Source organism: Carassius auratus, chromosome 13 (assembly GCF_003368295.1).
Source record: "Carassius auratus strain Wakin chromosome 13, ASM336829v1, whole genome shotgun sequence".
Lineage (NCBI taxonomy): Eukaryota > Metazoa > Chordata > Actinopteri > Cypriniformes > Cyprinidae > Carassius > Carassius auratus.
Genome location: NC_039255.1, coordinates 20,414,874 through 20,429,378, shown reverse-complemented (window position 1 = coordinate 20,429,378; position 14,505 = coordinate 20,414,874). Strand labels below are relative to the sequence as shown.

At 36.1% G+C, this 14,505-nt stretch overlaps 1 protein-coding gene across 1 annotated transcript in view; it reads left to right on the top strand.

Annotated features, from left to right (window-relative positions):
- LOC113113002 (myomesin-2-like) overlaps window positions 1-13,419 on the top strand; it is a 37,595-nt gene extending 24,176 nt beyond the window's left edge. The window contains exons 24-36 of the mRNA XM_026279084.1: window positions 172-308; window positions 1,353-1,497; window positions 1,613-1,675; window positions 2,764-2,831; window positions 2,922-3,035; window positions 4,492-4,579; window positions 4,684-4,722; window positions 5,725-5,830; window positions 6,561-6,724; window positions 8,280-8,316; window positions 8,467-8,489; window positions 8,586-8,641; window positions 11,559-13,419. Of these exons, the coding sequence (XP_026134869.1) occupies window positions 172-308; window positions 1,353-1,497; window positions 1,613-1,675; window positions 2,764-2,831; window positions 2,922-3,035; window positions 4,492-4,579; window positions 4,684-4,722; window positions 5,725-5,830; window positions 6,561-6,724; window positions 8,280-8,316; window positions 8,467-8,489; window positions 8,586-8,641; window positions 11,559-11,972 (1,454 nt within the window). The 3' untranslated portion in view covers window positions 11,973-13,419. The remainder of the gene's footprint in view (window positions 1-171; window positions 309-1,352; window positions 1,498-1,612; window positions 1,676-2,763; window positions 2,832-2,921; window positions 3,036-4,491; window positions 4,580-4,683; window positions 4,723-5,724; window positions 5,831-6,560; window positions 6,725-8,279; window positions 8,317-8,466; window positions 8,490-8,585; window positions 8,642-11,558) is intronic.
- The last annotated feature ends 1,086 nt before the right edge of the window (window positions 13,420-14,505 follow it).

Here is a 14,505-nt window from a genome sequence, read left to right as displayed (position 1 = left end):
CTGAAAATACCATTTAAGCTTGATAAATTCACTGTGTTTTCACATGGGACATGACTTATTGATTAAAATACACTTTTTATTTAGGATCGGCATGTGTTATTTCTGCGTATGTAACAGTGACAGCACACTAGACAACATGTCAGATGGTCAGGTGTGACTCTTGTGCCGCAGTTATTCCTCTGAAGACTGAACTGGCCTATAAGATTCTAGAGAGAGGCCGGATGCGCTTTTGGCTGCAAGCTGAGGGCATCTCCTCTGCTGTGACCTACAAATTCTTTGCCAATAACAAGGAGCTTGTCAACTGTGAGGTAAACAACTGCAAATAAAATGGTACAGGCAGCCACATGTCTTCATTAGTTCATAAACAGTAAGCAGGGAGTTCTATTTTAAAAGTAAAATTAAAAATTTACATTTAAGTTCTTCCAAACCCCATATGACTTTCTTTCTTCTGTGGAACATAAAAGAAGATGTTTAACAGCACAATAAAAGCACCATAAACAGGGTCCTTGTGACTTCTTTACTATTTCTTGAGTCATTAAGTACTGACAGATTATTTTAGATATTTATATTGACCAATATAGTATGTTTAATTATATATTATAATATCCTTTGCCACAAATCTTCACAAACACCAATAATTTAATAACTGCTTGTTAAATGTAACCAATAACAGATCTAAAATAAAATGTGTGTACTGTACATTATAATTGTGTGATTTCAGCTTTTAGTTTGTGTTTATATTTTTTTATTTGGTCACACTTTATTTTAGGGTCCAATTCTCACTATTAACTAACCATTAACTATGACTTTTGCCTCAATTAACTCCTTATTTGCTGCTTATTAATAGTTTATAAGGTATTTGGTAGGATTATGGATGTCATGCATTATATGTACTTTATAAGCACTAATAAACAGCAAATATGTTAATAATACACATGCTAATAAGCAACTACTTATTAGTGTGAATTGGACCCTATACTAAATTGTTACCTTTTATTTTTTATTTTGAATTTAATTATTTTAACTGGTTATTAGCCATAACAGTTATTTGCTTTTCGATATCAGCCAGCAATTGAATATTGGTGCTGAATAATTGAATAAAATCCCTCTCATTGAAATGAAAAGACCAGCATGGACTGGTTTTGTACTGGATTACAGAATGGTCATTCCCAGTGTACTATCACTTTAAGCTTAGCTCCAATCTTTGCTGTGCAAGAAAACATAACCATTCCAAATAAACAGATTCAGCTCCATTGCAATACTACCGTCTGTTATGTTTTTCTGTTCCATTTGTGTGAGCCTCCTAAGAAAAGCCCAGGAGAGAAATGTTTACCTCTCTGGCTTTTTCACAGCAAACTAAAATGAGTCACGATGCAGCTACGGGCATTATCGAGATGGTGATGGATCATTTTACTGACGACAGCGAGGGCACTTTCACCGTGCAGATCCAAGAAGGCAGAGCCAAGGCCCAGTCCTCTCTGGTGCTGATCGGAGACGGTGAGAGCCAGCAGCGCTCTAGGGCTTCTGCGCCTCTCATCTTGAGAGACTGTGCTCTTCTGTTGAACTCTACTCACTGACCTCTTATAGTTCCTGCTTTATTTTCCTTTTCCAGCCTTCAAGGCAGCGCTGGCTGAGGCGGAATACCAAAGGAGGGAATACATTCGTGTGAAAGAGGGTACTGCACTCATCCTGTTGATGTAGCTGTTGAAATACACTTCAGATAGAGTGAATTAGACCCTGTGGTTTTGTAATCCATTCTTGGTATTACTTTTTTACAAACAAGCTTTGCATTATATACAACATCTCGTATTGGTTTCCTGCTGAAATATGCATTGAATAGCTCAGCCTAAAAGGAAATTCTGTCACTGCCCTCATGAATTTTATTTTATTTTTTTAAACCTGTATGACTTGCTTACATAGAACATACATGAAGTGATTTTTTGTAATATGTCTCTCTTTTACACTGTAGGTTCTTCTCAGACTAGTAGATTTGATAACACTTTATTTTAGGGTCTCTTATCTAGTTACTTATTAGTATGCATATTACTAGAATATTAGCCATTTATTACTATTATTGCTAATTAAGTACACATTAATGCCTTATTCTACATGACCTTACTCTACATCCCTAATCTTACCCAACACCTAAGCTTAAAGGGTTAGTTCACCCAAAATTAAAATGATGTCATTATTGACTCACCCTCATGTCGTTCCAAACCCGTAAGACCTCCATTTATCTTCTGAACACATTTAAAGATATTTTAGATTTAGTCCGAGAGCTCTCAGTCCCTCCATTGAAGCTGTGTGTACGGTATACTGTCCATGTCCAGAAAGGGAAGAAAAACATCATCAAAGTAGTCCATGTGACATCAGAGCATCAGTAAGAATTTGTTGAAGCATCAAAAATACATTTTGGTCCAAAAAAAACCAAAATGCATTGTCTTCTCTTCCGTGTCTGTTGTGAGCTTTGATTATGTTTTTTATTACTAGCTTACTAACTAATAATAAGCAGCAAATTAGGAATTTATTGAGGAAAAAGTTTAAGTTAATAGTGAATAAGTGTTCCCTATTCGAAAGTGTTACCGTAGATTTAGAAAAGGTTAAGCTTTGCACATTGCAAATTTTGTCACTCAGCTAAAACAGATAAAAACCTTCTTTGCCAGACTGGGAGACAAGCAAACCACTTAGGCTGGTTTATTTCTTTATTTATTTTTCAGTAGGGTTTCTCACTGATTCTTTGAGTTTTCTCATTTATTCTTTCAGGCCCTCATTTTACGGAGTTCCTCTCCATTCAAACTGGGGATAATGCCTCTGTGACTCTTGTTTGCAAGGCAAGTTGAATGGGAACGATTAAGCCAAAGCAAACTAAATGTCTTTGACTGACTGATGATATAATGCCATTTTCTTGCATGTCCCTTCAGGTGGCTAATCTGAAGAAAGAATCTGTGTTCCAGTGGTATAAGGACGATGTAGAGGTGATTCCTGAGGTGCCCGCCGATTTGAGCTCAGGAGTCTGCAAGTTCCCCCTAACTAATGTGAGCAATTCATTGCATAAACACGGGAGCTAAAAAAAAAAAAAAAAAATAGCAAAGTGGTTCTTAACTGTGCCAAAATTGCTTAACATACAAAAGTCAACCAAAAAGCCTTAAAATCACACAATGAAATGTATTAAAAAGACTAGTTCACCTAAAATATTATTTCCAGGTTATTAAATATTTCCAGTGAATACATAAACAATAGTTTTGTCATGACAACTCTTGGAGCAAAAGAACAATGTTTATGTGCTTTGTCTTGGCGGAACAGACTTGCTACTGCTAATACATCCACAGACATACTGCTGTAAGCATAAAGGAAATACTGCTGCTGCACATTTAACATACAGTACAGCATCAATGTATAACATACATGAAATGACCCCATAGCAGATCTATACAGGTGGAGCTGGGGAAGGTGGAGGGTTTCCTAAGCATGCGGCAACAGCTACAGCAAGCACTAGTCAAGTATTTGAATGTTGAGCAGCAATATTGGCTGCTGACTTGAAAAGAAACCAATCAGCTGTATCATGTGGATAATGATGAGATTATATCAGATTGAGTTAGAACATATCGGCCTGCACCATCTAGAGTTTCATGACAGAGCTTTGTTTAACAGTGATCTAAAAGCCTAACACATGAAACAAATGCTGGGCTAGATCGTATTACTATGAGTCATTAGCATTAGTGAGTTTACTTAAATAAAATTACTTATGATGTCAACAACTGAATATGATTGAATTGAATTGTTTACTCTTCATGGTCTCTTAATATTGTGTTTCTTTACACGTTTATGTGGCTAATTGCAATTTATTAGTAGCATTTTTTTTATTTATTATTCATTATGTCCAGAGAGCAGAACAGACCTGTGAGCCATTTATGGGTTCATGATCACTAGTTTAGTCAATAACAGATGTTTGTGTTTGTGTTTTTCATAATCAAAGTTTAAAATTAGTATGAAGCATGTCCCATAGCTACAGTTATTTAAGTAGAAAGACAAATAATCCCTGCTGGACTGTTACGGGTAATAGCTCTGTTTTGTTTCAGTCGATATTTTTCCCAGGTACAAAGTAAAACAGCTTGTGCAACTTCCATAAATACAAAGAAGCATGACACAATTATGGTGTATTTGTTATAATCGCTCCTGACATCTTGTGAGAACTACTATAAGAATATTTAACATGAGAAATAACCTTTCTGAGTTTTTGACTCCCAGGGATTGAAACCAAGGGTCTCAATCAATTCAGTGCCATAGTAATTTTTTTGAAATGCTGGTTATTCTTTGACATTTTTTGTTAGAATTATTTCTACAAAAACTATATGAAATAGCTATAATTTACTCCCAAGACAATGTAGCACAAAAGCTATTCTGCCAGTAATGCTCTAAAAAAAGCATCACTCAAGTGGCCTGTTTTTGTGAGATGCTGTATTTCTTTATTTTTTTATCCTGAAATTGTAGTTCTCCAAGAAGGATGTGGGACTATATAAAGCAACCATCACTGATGACAGAGGCCAAGATGTGTCACAGCTTGATGTTTCTGGCAAAGGTACCATCTCTCAGGATTGTCTTATCAAATATAGAGAAATGTAAATGTGTGCTGGAAAATGTTCCATAAAACATGTATTAAAGATCTCTTATTCTCTCCCACAGCTTTTGATGACATCATTAATGAGCTGAGTCGCATCGCTGGTGTGTATGACATGTATCATCATGCTTGTCATTTGGCTCTCCAAAGCCAGCCTGTCTTTCCTTGTGTTAACATCAACTGATTTTAAATCAACCGTCTTCCACCCCTCTCTCATCTTCTCTATCCATGGAGTCTAAATCTGGTCATCTAACGTAAAATGATCCAGAACTTCAATTATGAACTTTTTATGGTTTCCCATAGTTCATTTTTAGTGCTGTGCTGGAGCAGTCACGATCTTAGTGATGAATTGTATGACTGTAAACCAAGGGAGACTCTGATACTCCTTTGCTAAAAAGCATGCCTTGTTGGTGTTTAAGTGAGTATTCAGATTAAAAAAAAGAGCATAAATAAGCATAATAGTAAATCCATCAAATAAAACATCATATACAAAGTAGATAAAAATACTATTACAGTTACATAAAACCCATTTTAAGCTTTTATAAGCCCAAGATTTAAATTCACAAAGAGTGTTAGAAGCATAAGTTCAGTCAAGCATGTCCAAACTTTATACTGGTGAAATACATAACTATAATTTTAATAATATATATACTTTTTTGTGGACTGGTCATCCATGCGGGGTGTTTCCCTGTCTTCGCCTTGAGATGCTTGGAAAGGCCATAGAATCCCTATATAGGAATTGATTAATATTATTTTTCCAATTACAATTACTTATGATTTTGAGGTAAAAAAGGTTTTGTCAGATTCACAATTTTTTTTACACACAATTAATGTAAACTACACTGGTTGACCAATTCATTGCACTTCTACCCACTTCAGTTTCCAGTGTACTAAAATAATTACTACTCTTTATTCCAAAAAAGAAAACAATAAAAGGAAAACAGCAGAAGGATCATTTTGAAGAGAAAAACTGTTGTTCCTTGTTGCTGGGTGCCTACTTGGAAATCTTTGCATAAATAGCACAGAATCTCAGCTTTAACACGTGGTGAATCACAGCATTGTTGGTGAATTTTAAGATCTCTCTTTCTTTTTTCGGACCTGGATAGGATCCAGCGCCTCTGAGTTGTCGATTCAGTGCACTGCGGAGGGCATTATGCTTCAGTGCCATATGAAATATTACACCGAGGAGATGAAGATCCATTGGAAGCAAAAGTATGCACATTTTCCACTCTCACTTGAAATGATTTCCTAGAATAAAAAAAAGATACACAAATACACAAATACGCTTCATGTCCCCAGGTGTGACAGCGACTCTACATGTAAACATGGTTTTCAGATTTTGGTCTTTAGTTTTGTGTTGCTTTAGAGTGAGGTGTACAAAATAAATGATTGTTGAACTACAGGAAATTACAAGAATAAAGAGTCTGTCTTGTTCCTCGCTCTGTTGTCGAAGCAAAACAAATCATTCTGATGGCAGTTGCCTAATGCTCTGCCCTAGAGGTGGTTCAGTAGCATGTGAAATTCTAACGCAGTGAGAAAAGCCTCGTCTGCTCGCATGGCTTCTCAAATCCCTGTATTAGCATTTTGAAGTGGCTATTCTGGGTTTTTCCTCCCCCTGTTGCACGTTTTGAATCACATGCAGAGCAGGTATTAATGCAGGGGAAATTTCACATTCAGTCGTGACACAAAAAAACACCCGCCGTGTATAATTTTACACTAGGGACATGCTAATTTGATGCCCCACTTTAAAAAAAGGCATGTCAAACGATTTGAGAGCATTTACTCTATGGAAAATTAGCAAACAATTGATCTTAAAAAGGGATTGGGATTAAAGAGGCCTTCGGTGTAACATGTTAAAAGCTTGCTTGTGTTCATATTGGTTTTATCATTCTCTCAGTGACAAACAGATATTAATGCATTCATGTACTCTTTGTACTTCAAGGGATTCTAAAATCAGTGCATCAGAAAGGATGAGAATTGGTGGCAACCCAGCAATGGCAACTTTGGAGATCGTCGAACCTACTGATAAGGATAAAGGAATGTACACTTTTGAGATTGTGGATCCCGAGAAGACGCATTCTCGTATCATGGACCTCTCTGGAGAACGTGAGTTGTAAAAAAAAACGTATAGACTGTACTCAACAAAACTGAGGTAGTGATTTGCACTCAGTTTGTTTGGGTAGATTTCTTCCCATGTGTTGACTGAAGACCACCTAAATTTACCAGCTATGACACACTAAAATAATTTAGGTTGATATTTGTCAATAAATTACACACTTTATTGCTTATTAAATGTGAGTAGTACAAACTCTTGACTGTCACGTTTGCAGTAGGAAGTTACTCATCACTGTATTGATGTTAATGCAATTATCACTCACTGAGTGGAGCAACATTTACTATAAACTTAATAAATGTAGCCACCCACAACCTTAACTACAAGCTCCACTCTTCAGCACAATGGTAACCCCAAAAACTTAACTGATCATTGAGCACTACCAGATCTTTCCCTAGACTCAAAAACACTTCATATCAACATTTACTCGTCTGATCCAACCCTGAATGATGAAGCATGCTGAGAACTAAAAAGCCACTGCCTTGTTTCAGTTTATGATGCTAAAATTATTTTGGTAGTACCAACCAAATTAAGTAAACTTCAGTTTTACATATTTAAGTAGATTGAACACAATTAAATTAAGAAAAAACAAAATGTTTAGCAATTGTGTCACTTCATGTACCCCATTTTGTTAAATCAATTTAACAACCAGCAAAAAAAAAAAAAAAAAATATATATATATATATATATATATATATATATATATATATATATATATATATATATATAAATAACTTCCACCTCATTTAATTTTAATGGTCAGAGAGAGGGTTGTGAGTAATCACAGCAAACTATTAACTGTTGGCATAAAACAACCTTTACTAAACATTATAATTGGACCTCAGGGGGGCGGGAAATATATTCAAAATGTGTGAAAAAGAACCCAATTACATTTGAACTTAATTGAGTATCAAGTGAAATACTTAAACAACAGCTCAGATATTTTTAACCACACTACCAGAATCAGCATTAATGAGAAAAACACATCCGTGTTGAAGGTGATGGCAAGACTGTCATGTTTTTGAAAAGGTTTTGTCTATTTTTAAAGATTTTTTTTTCCATTTAAGAAAAAAAAAGAGTTACAACAAAGATGGTCAACATAAACATGTGTTCTAAAATTGATCCCGTGTAGATGTGTTCATAATTATAACTATAAAGGCCGCTGTAGCAGCTGCACACACAGGAGATGTATTTAGGGAAATCCAGGGATGAAAAAGTGCTGTCATAGTATCAAAGGTGCAGATACTGGCAGGGGGTTCAGTTAGTCAACAGACTGTTTGATGACAAACATAATCAAGGGCTGGTTTCTGACAGGTCATGCGATTTGCCGAATGGTGACAGTAATGAGTAGGGGAAGAAGAGCTATTTCCAGCGAAGCAGGAAAACAATGCTATTAAAATAATGAGAGCTGATTTTCTTTTTATGCAATGCCTCTGGGACAAGACGCTGCGAATCAAGAGACAGTGCTGTTTTCCTTTTTTAAAAATTTGTATTCATGTTTTATATGTTCTTACTTTTATTCTTTTCTTTCTGTTTTCCCCTCTGTAGTCTACAACAACGCCTACGCAGAATTCCAGAGACTCAAGTAAGAAAACCAGTGCATCAGACCACCACATGGCTTTCCACATCCTAAATGTTTAGAGTTGCAAAGCATGTGAGCTGTAGATCAGTGTTTGGGTAAAACATTAAGGTCTGCTAATGAACTCAACAATGCTATGTTTCTTTTGCCCTTCAGAGCAGAAGCATATGCTGAAAAGAGTAAGTATACTCAATCACTCCCAACCCTCTCAGGGGTCCTGTTTTGATATGTAATTATACTCCTAAAATTAACTTTGTGTTTTTTTTCACTGGCAGACCGTGGCAAAGTGATTGGTGGTCTACCTGATGTTGTAACTATCATGGAAAATAAGGTTTGTTTAAACTGAAATTGGATTCTGATCTGACTTCCCTTTGAAGAAAATCATGTCAAGACCACAACATATGCCTATACATACATACATACATATAATTATATGGAGTGTGATGTGATATTGTATGTATTGTATGTATTGTATTGCTTGTAATGGAATATTGCAATTTTGTAAGAACATCCTGCCCAGGGACTGCAGATGCAAAATTATATATATATATATATATATATATATATATATATATATATAGTTTTATAAAACTATGAGAAAATGCAACTGAGAATAGGCATTATATTGTATTACGTTGTACAATATTCCCAAATCTTATATTTGAGCTTCTTCAGAGTCATCACACTTTGTCCGGATTCCAGCTCTGCTTATTCTGGACTTTCTCTCGACTAATTTCATGAAGTGCATTCTGAGATGCTTTTTAAACAAATTGTGCAGGTGTTCACATGTATGCTGGACATTTTTTGGCTGCTTTTCCCTCACTATCTGCTCCAACTCATCCAATAAAAAATGGGTTTGTGATGTTGGCACGATTTATATTTGTCTTCAAACCTAATTTCAGGAATTTAAGCATAAGCCTTTAGATCAAAAGGTTTTTAAGATCATAATAAACTAATTCAGCTTAGTGTGTCCAAACTTTTACTTTGCCAAACTGTGTCCGAACTTGGAAAGTGTTGGCATGAGGTTGCATCCAATCTTTCAACTACAATATTTGACCACACCAGTAAAGCTGCTAAACTCGGTTTTGCATTATATGCACATTAATATCTTGAAATGGACCTTTTACTTAAAGCAATCTACTAATAAACTACCAACTAATTATAACAGTAACCAACACAAACACATGTTCATCCACCTAGACAGATAGTCCAACAAAAGCAACTTTACAGCTCAAATAATGAACTAGTTTTCACAGAATAATTCAAGCTATTTAACCAAAGACCCACATATTTCTGGTGACTTATGAAGCCTTACTGTAAAACAATCAAACAAAAGTTCTACGTAGAAAAGTAGTCACCATCAAAATGATGATTTAGGCAACTTAACCATTTATATATATATATATATATATATATATATATATATATATATATATATATATATATATATATATATATATATATATATATAATTAAAAGTTTTTTACTGAATAATTATTGTAAGTGCCATATTAAAATGATAGGTTACACTTTATTTTAAGGATCAATTCTCACTATGAACTAGGTGCTTATTGGCAAGCATATTACTAGCATATTGGCTGTTTATTAGTATTTAGAAGGTCATATGCCTTATTCTGCATGACCATAATTTAGATCCCTTAATCCTACTCAGTCTGTCCTACCCCATGCCTAAACTTAACAACTGTCTTACTAAGTGTTAATAAACAGCAAAGTATTGAGTATATTGAGGCAAAAGTTGTAGTTAATAGTTAGTTATTCGTGATAATTAGTCCCAAAACTAAAGTGACCAAACTATGCGCTTCATGTTTCTGCTTAGAGACCCCCAAGAACACTGTCCCCATAGACATCCATTGAATCTGCTTTACTTTACCCATGATGTTCATTTGCTTTTAGAAACTGAGCAATGAGTCAGCCTTATTTTTTGTGGTAATCAACATTATGCCTCAAATGTTGTCAGTAGACCCAAATTTGTATTATACCCAGAGCATTCCTTTCAGTCATCCATGGAGAACTGTAGCCAATGCATTAGTGACCTGTATTGCCGCAGGCAGTCGTGTCGGTGAGTGCCGTTCTGTGGCTTTTCCCTTCAGCCCTGGGAGTGTAAGCTGGAGGGCGTCATACTTCTCCGCTCCCTAAGATCCATGTCCATTGTCTTTGGCTTCATAATCCATTGCTTGCAAGCAGCATGAAGCCAGCTTGGGGAATATGGTGTATTCTGCCTGTGAAAGGATATTGGTGGGATTAGGATTCGCCTGAATAGTTGATGCTGGAAACACCCAGCACCCTTTTCTCTTTCAGATCAAATAAACAGCAGGTCAGTGGCTCTCAGATCCATTAAAGCAGTGGTTTTCAGTCCTGGTCCTCCTGGGGACCCACCCCTCAGCACATTTTGTGTGTCTCCCTTATTTAACATACCTGATGTAGATCACCTCCATGAACTGAACTGGGTGTCAGATAAGAGAGACATATAAATGTGTGTAGAGAGATGGATCCCTAGGACCAGGATTGAAAACCACAGCATTAAAGCAAACATGAGGTGAACACATGGTGACCTGCATAGGTCACATACACACTGTTTTTCCAGTGAGAGCTCCCCACCGCAGGGCTTCGTACTATATTTTAGTTTTCATTGAGCTGCTCTTCTCCCTAAAAAAACCAAATGAGTCACTTTGTTGAAATCCATTACGGTGAAATATGTCATGTAAACTGGAAAAAAATACAACTGTGGCAAAATAGAAGCAACACAAAATTTAGAAACAGCATTAGATTTATGTTGTCACGTACAGACTAGAAATATTCTTCAGAAATTGGTTTCTCACTATAACATTTTTAAGTTTAAGGAATGCAGCAAGAAGGTACATAGGTATATATATATATATATATAGATATAGAAGGTACATAGGTATATATATATATATATATATATATATATATATATATATATATATATAGATAGATAGATAGATGTAAAACATTTTATATATGTAAAATATCAAGTATATAAATAAAGAAATATATAAATAAATGTATTCTATATGTTGAAGACAGATGCATAGCCATCCCACCTTCAGAATTCCATATTATCATTCAGAATTATGCGCATCTGCTTAATGTAGTCATGCTGTTTCTCATATTTATGTCTTTAGCATGATAATGGCAACCTACTTCCTCTGAGGATGCTCTTAGAAGAAATATGTGTTTATGCACTTGTTTTTTATTTTCTTCAGACTCTGAGTCTGACCTGCACAGTCTGCGGTGACCCCAAACCTCTGGTCAGCTGGTCTAAGAACGAGCAGGAATTAGAACTTAGTGATCAGTACGTCGCTGCCTTGGACTCGGGCAAGTTCGCCAGCCTCACCATCAAAGGCGTGTCCCTGGAGGATTCCGGCAAGTACACCATGACGGTCCTGAACAAGTACGGCGGCGAGTCGGTGGACATCATCGTCAGCGTGTACAAACACGGCGACAAGATTCCAGACATCAAACCCACATCCTCACCCAAGAGGATCATGCCGCCCACAGTTCCCATCGTGATTCCCACTGCCCCTGCTGCGGCCAAGTCTCCCGCTCCTCCCCAAAATGCCAAATCCTCTGTACCACCCCGTGGCATGAAGTCCCCCACTCCCACCAGGAAGAAGTAACAGTAACTTCTTATTCACCCGTACAGCACAAATTAGATTAACATTTCTGGTAGGAAATATCAGTGTTTGCAAGGCAGCAAAGGAGGTTTAGGTTTAGTTTTGGATTTTGATTTGCTGTAAACATAATGCCATTTTGCCACCATTGTGACACAGCACATCTTGTTTTCCCCCGCCTGTAAACAGGAATCTCCATAGTTCATTAAATGGCTATAAAAGGGTAAAGATTATTTTTCTGATGAGTTGTGTTGAATCACATACTGTTTAGTATGTCTGTGCATACTACATTTATTTGAAACGTCACAACCATTAAACATATGTTCTTTGTAGCTTGTCATCTGATCTACCAGCATTACTATAATTGCTTCACTTCCATTCACAACTTATCTTCTTTGGCTTCATGGGAGATTCTAGATCAGGGATCCTCAAAGATCCACTTTCCTGCAGAGTTTAGCTCCAACTCTAATCAAACACACCTGTGCATGCTAATCAATACCAATCAATGTCTTTGGGATCATTAGAAAATCACAGGCAGGTGACTTTGATCAGGGTTGAAGCTAAAACTCTGCAGTGCATTGGACCTCAAAGGCAAGATTTGAGGAAGGGGGTTCTAGATTCTTGGTAGATAAAGTAGGTAATCTGAGTCCTTTTTCCAAATACTGTGAATTTGGCATACTACTCTTTTGCTGTACTGGTTTTAGCATACTATGGAAGTAGTAGTATTCCACTAACATGGAAGTAGGCATATATTTAAATTCATTGTTGTTTAAGCATTCAGACCAGCTCGACACATCTTTTGCACAACCAATGTTCTGAGTTTAACGTTAAGTGAGCATTAGAAGATGGCACATTTAATCTAAAGATAGTAAGAGTAAGAGGTAATTGTGCACAAATTCATTCAAACTCTAACCAGAATAAATGAGGAAAATCAATATTATGCTGTCTTGCAAACACTGTGATTGAACTGTAGTGCGTAAATCAGTGAATAAAGAAACTAGAATTGTAGGTAGTATTTTTCACCCAAAATGCATCATCGTATCATAAAATGAGCAACCATGAAGTATGAAGAGAGAGTAGGAAGTATGTGTGAGGGAGGGTGGGGCAAGTTATATTTAGTGCCGCGAAAAGAAAAAAAAATGTGTGAAACAGTTTGTCATCTGGGCTTCCTAAGCTGAGCGGGCCTCTAATGAATTTGGCTCCCTCTCCCCTGAGGTGCTTGGAGGGAAAGCTTTGATGTTAGTTTATTAAATCTCTGTTTAAAAGCTGCTCTTTCAGTTTGCCACTGGAATCCAGAGGCATTTGCTTTCTCCAGTGGATGGATGTCCTGAGAGTGCAGGACCTCCACTTAGCTCCCAGCTGCAGCCACGAGACCATCAGTACCTCTCTCAACCTCGTCTCACTTCCTCACAATTTTCTCCTGGCTTTGTGTTAATAAAAGAGTTGGAAGTCACTACCTGTGTCATCCCTGCCTTTACATCGTACACAAACACACACACAATGATATTAAAATATGAATGTGATTACAGAAGCTACCGACCAATCTGAAACGCATCAGCACTTCTCTTCGGCTCTTGGGCCAGTTGTACTTCACAAATCATTTCATGTATATGAAACACCTAGCTTGAGGTGCTTTGCTGCCAAGAATGCACTACTACTTCCTAATTCACGATGGATGACTTGGCAATTTGGATTGCCTGGCATATCTCCAGATATTTATCAGAATTACTTTTACCTATTTTGAAATAAATGCCTTTGGTTTACAGTGGCCACAAAGTGGAACTTAGACTACTCTGAAAACCACTCTTTGTTGCATTAGATAATACACAAATGAACCAAGGTGACACAAATGCTGCTAGATCATTTCTCTTCACTTTTCTTCATTGACTTTTAATTAACTGGCAAGCTGATGATTTTAGTGAAAGTCAGTACTCCTCAAGTGCACAGAAGTGTACTGTTAATTTATTACAGTAAATAAGAACATGATCCATCAGTTTCAAAACTACAAAGTGGTACTTTTGTCATCATTTTGAACAATCCATCTACTGTTTTATTATCTAAAAGCCCAACAAACCTTTTTTGTTAAATGTTTGCATGAAGAGTGTGCTTGTGCTAGAAAATTGCAAGTAAATTTCACAAATAATTACAAAGAAAAGGCAGTAACACATTAAAATGGGAAATATTACTACTAATAGTAATACTACTACTCCGGCTAGTTTTATTATGTAACTTTAAAAAATATATATATATACATATAATTTTAAAAAACTATTTAAACTATGGTATAACCATGCAAACCAGGGGCCGCTGTATCTATGCTCCCGATAATGCTTTTCATAATTTAAATGTTTAAGTAATGAGTTCGTATTTTTAATGCTAACAAGCAGTGGCACTGTTTAATGTTTTTTTTTTTTTTTTTTTTCTGATTAAATGACTTTAGTAATCAGTTCACTTCAATAGAAATTTGATTGGAATAATTAAAAAGTAGGAAATTGTTTTGATTTTGAAATGAATTTAATTATAATATGTAATTTAATCA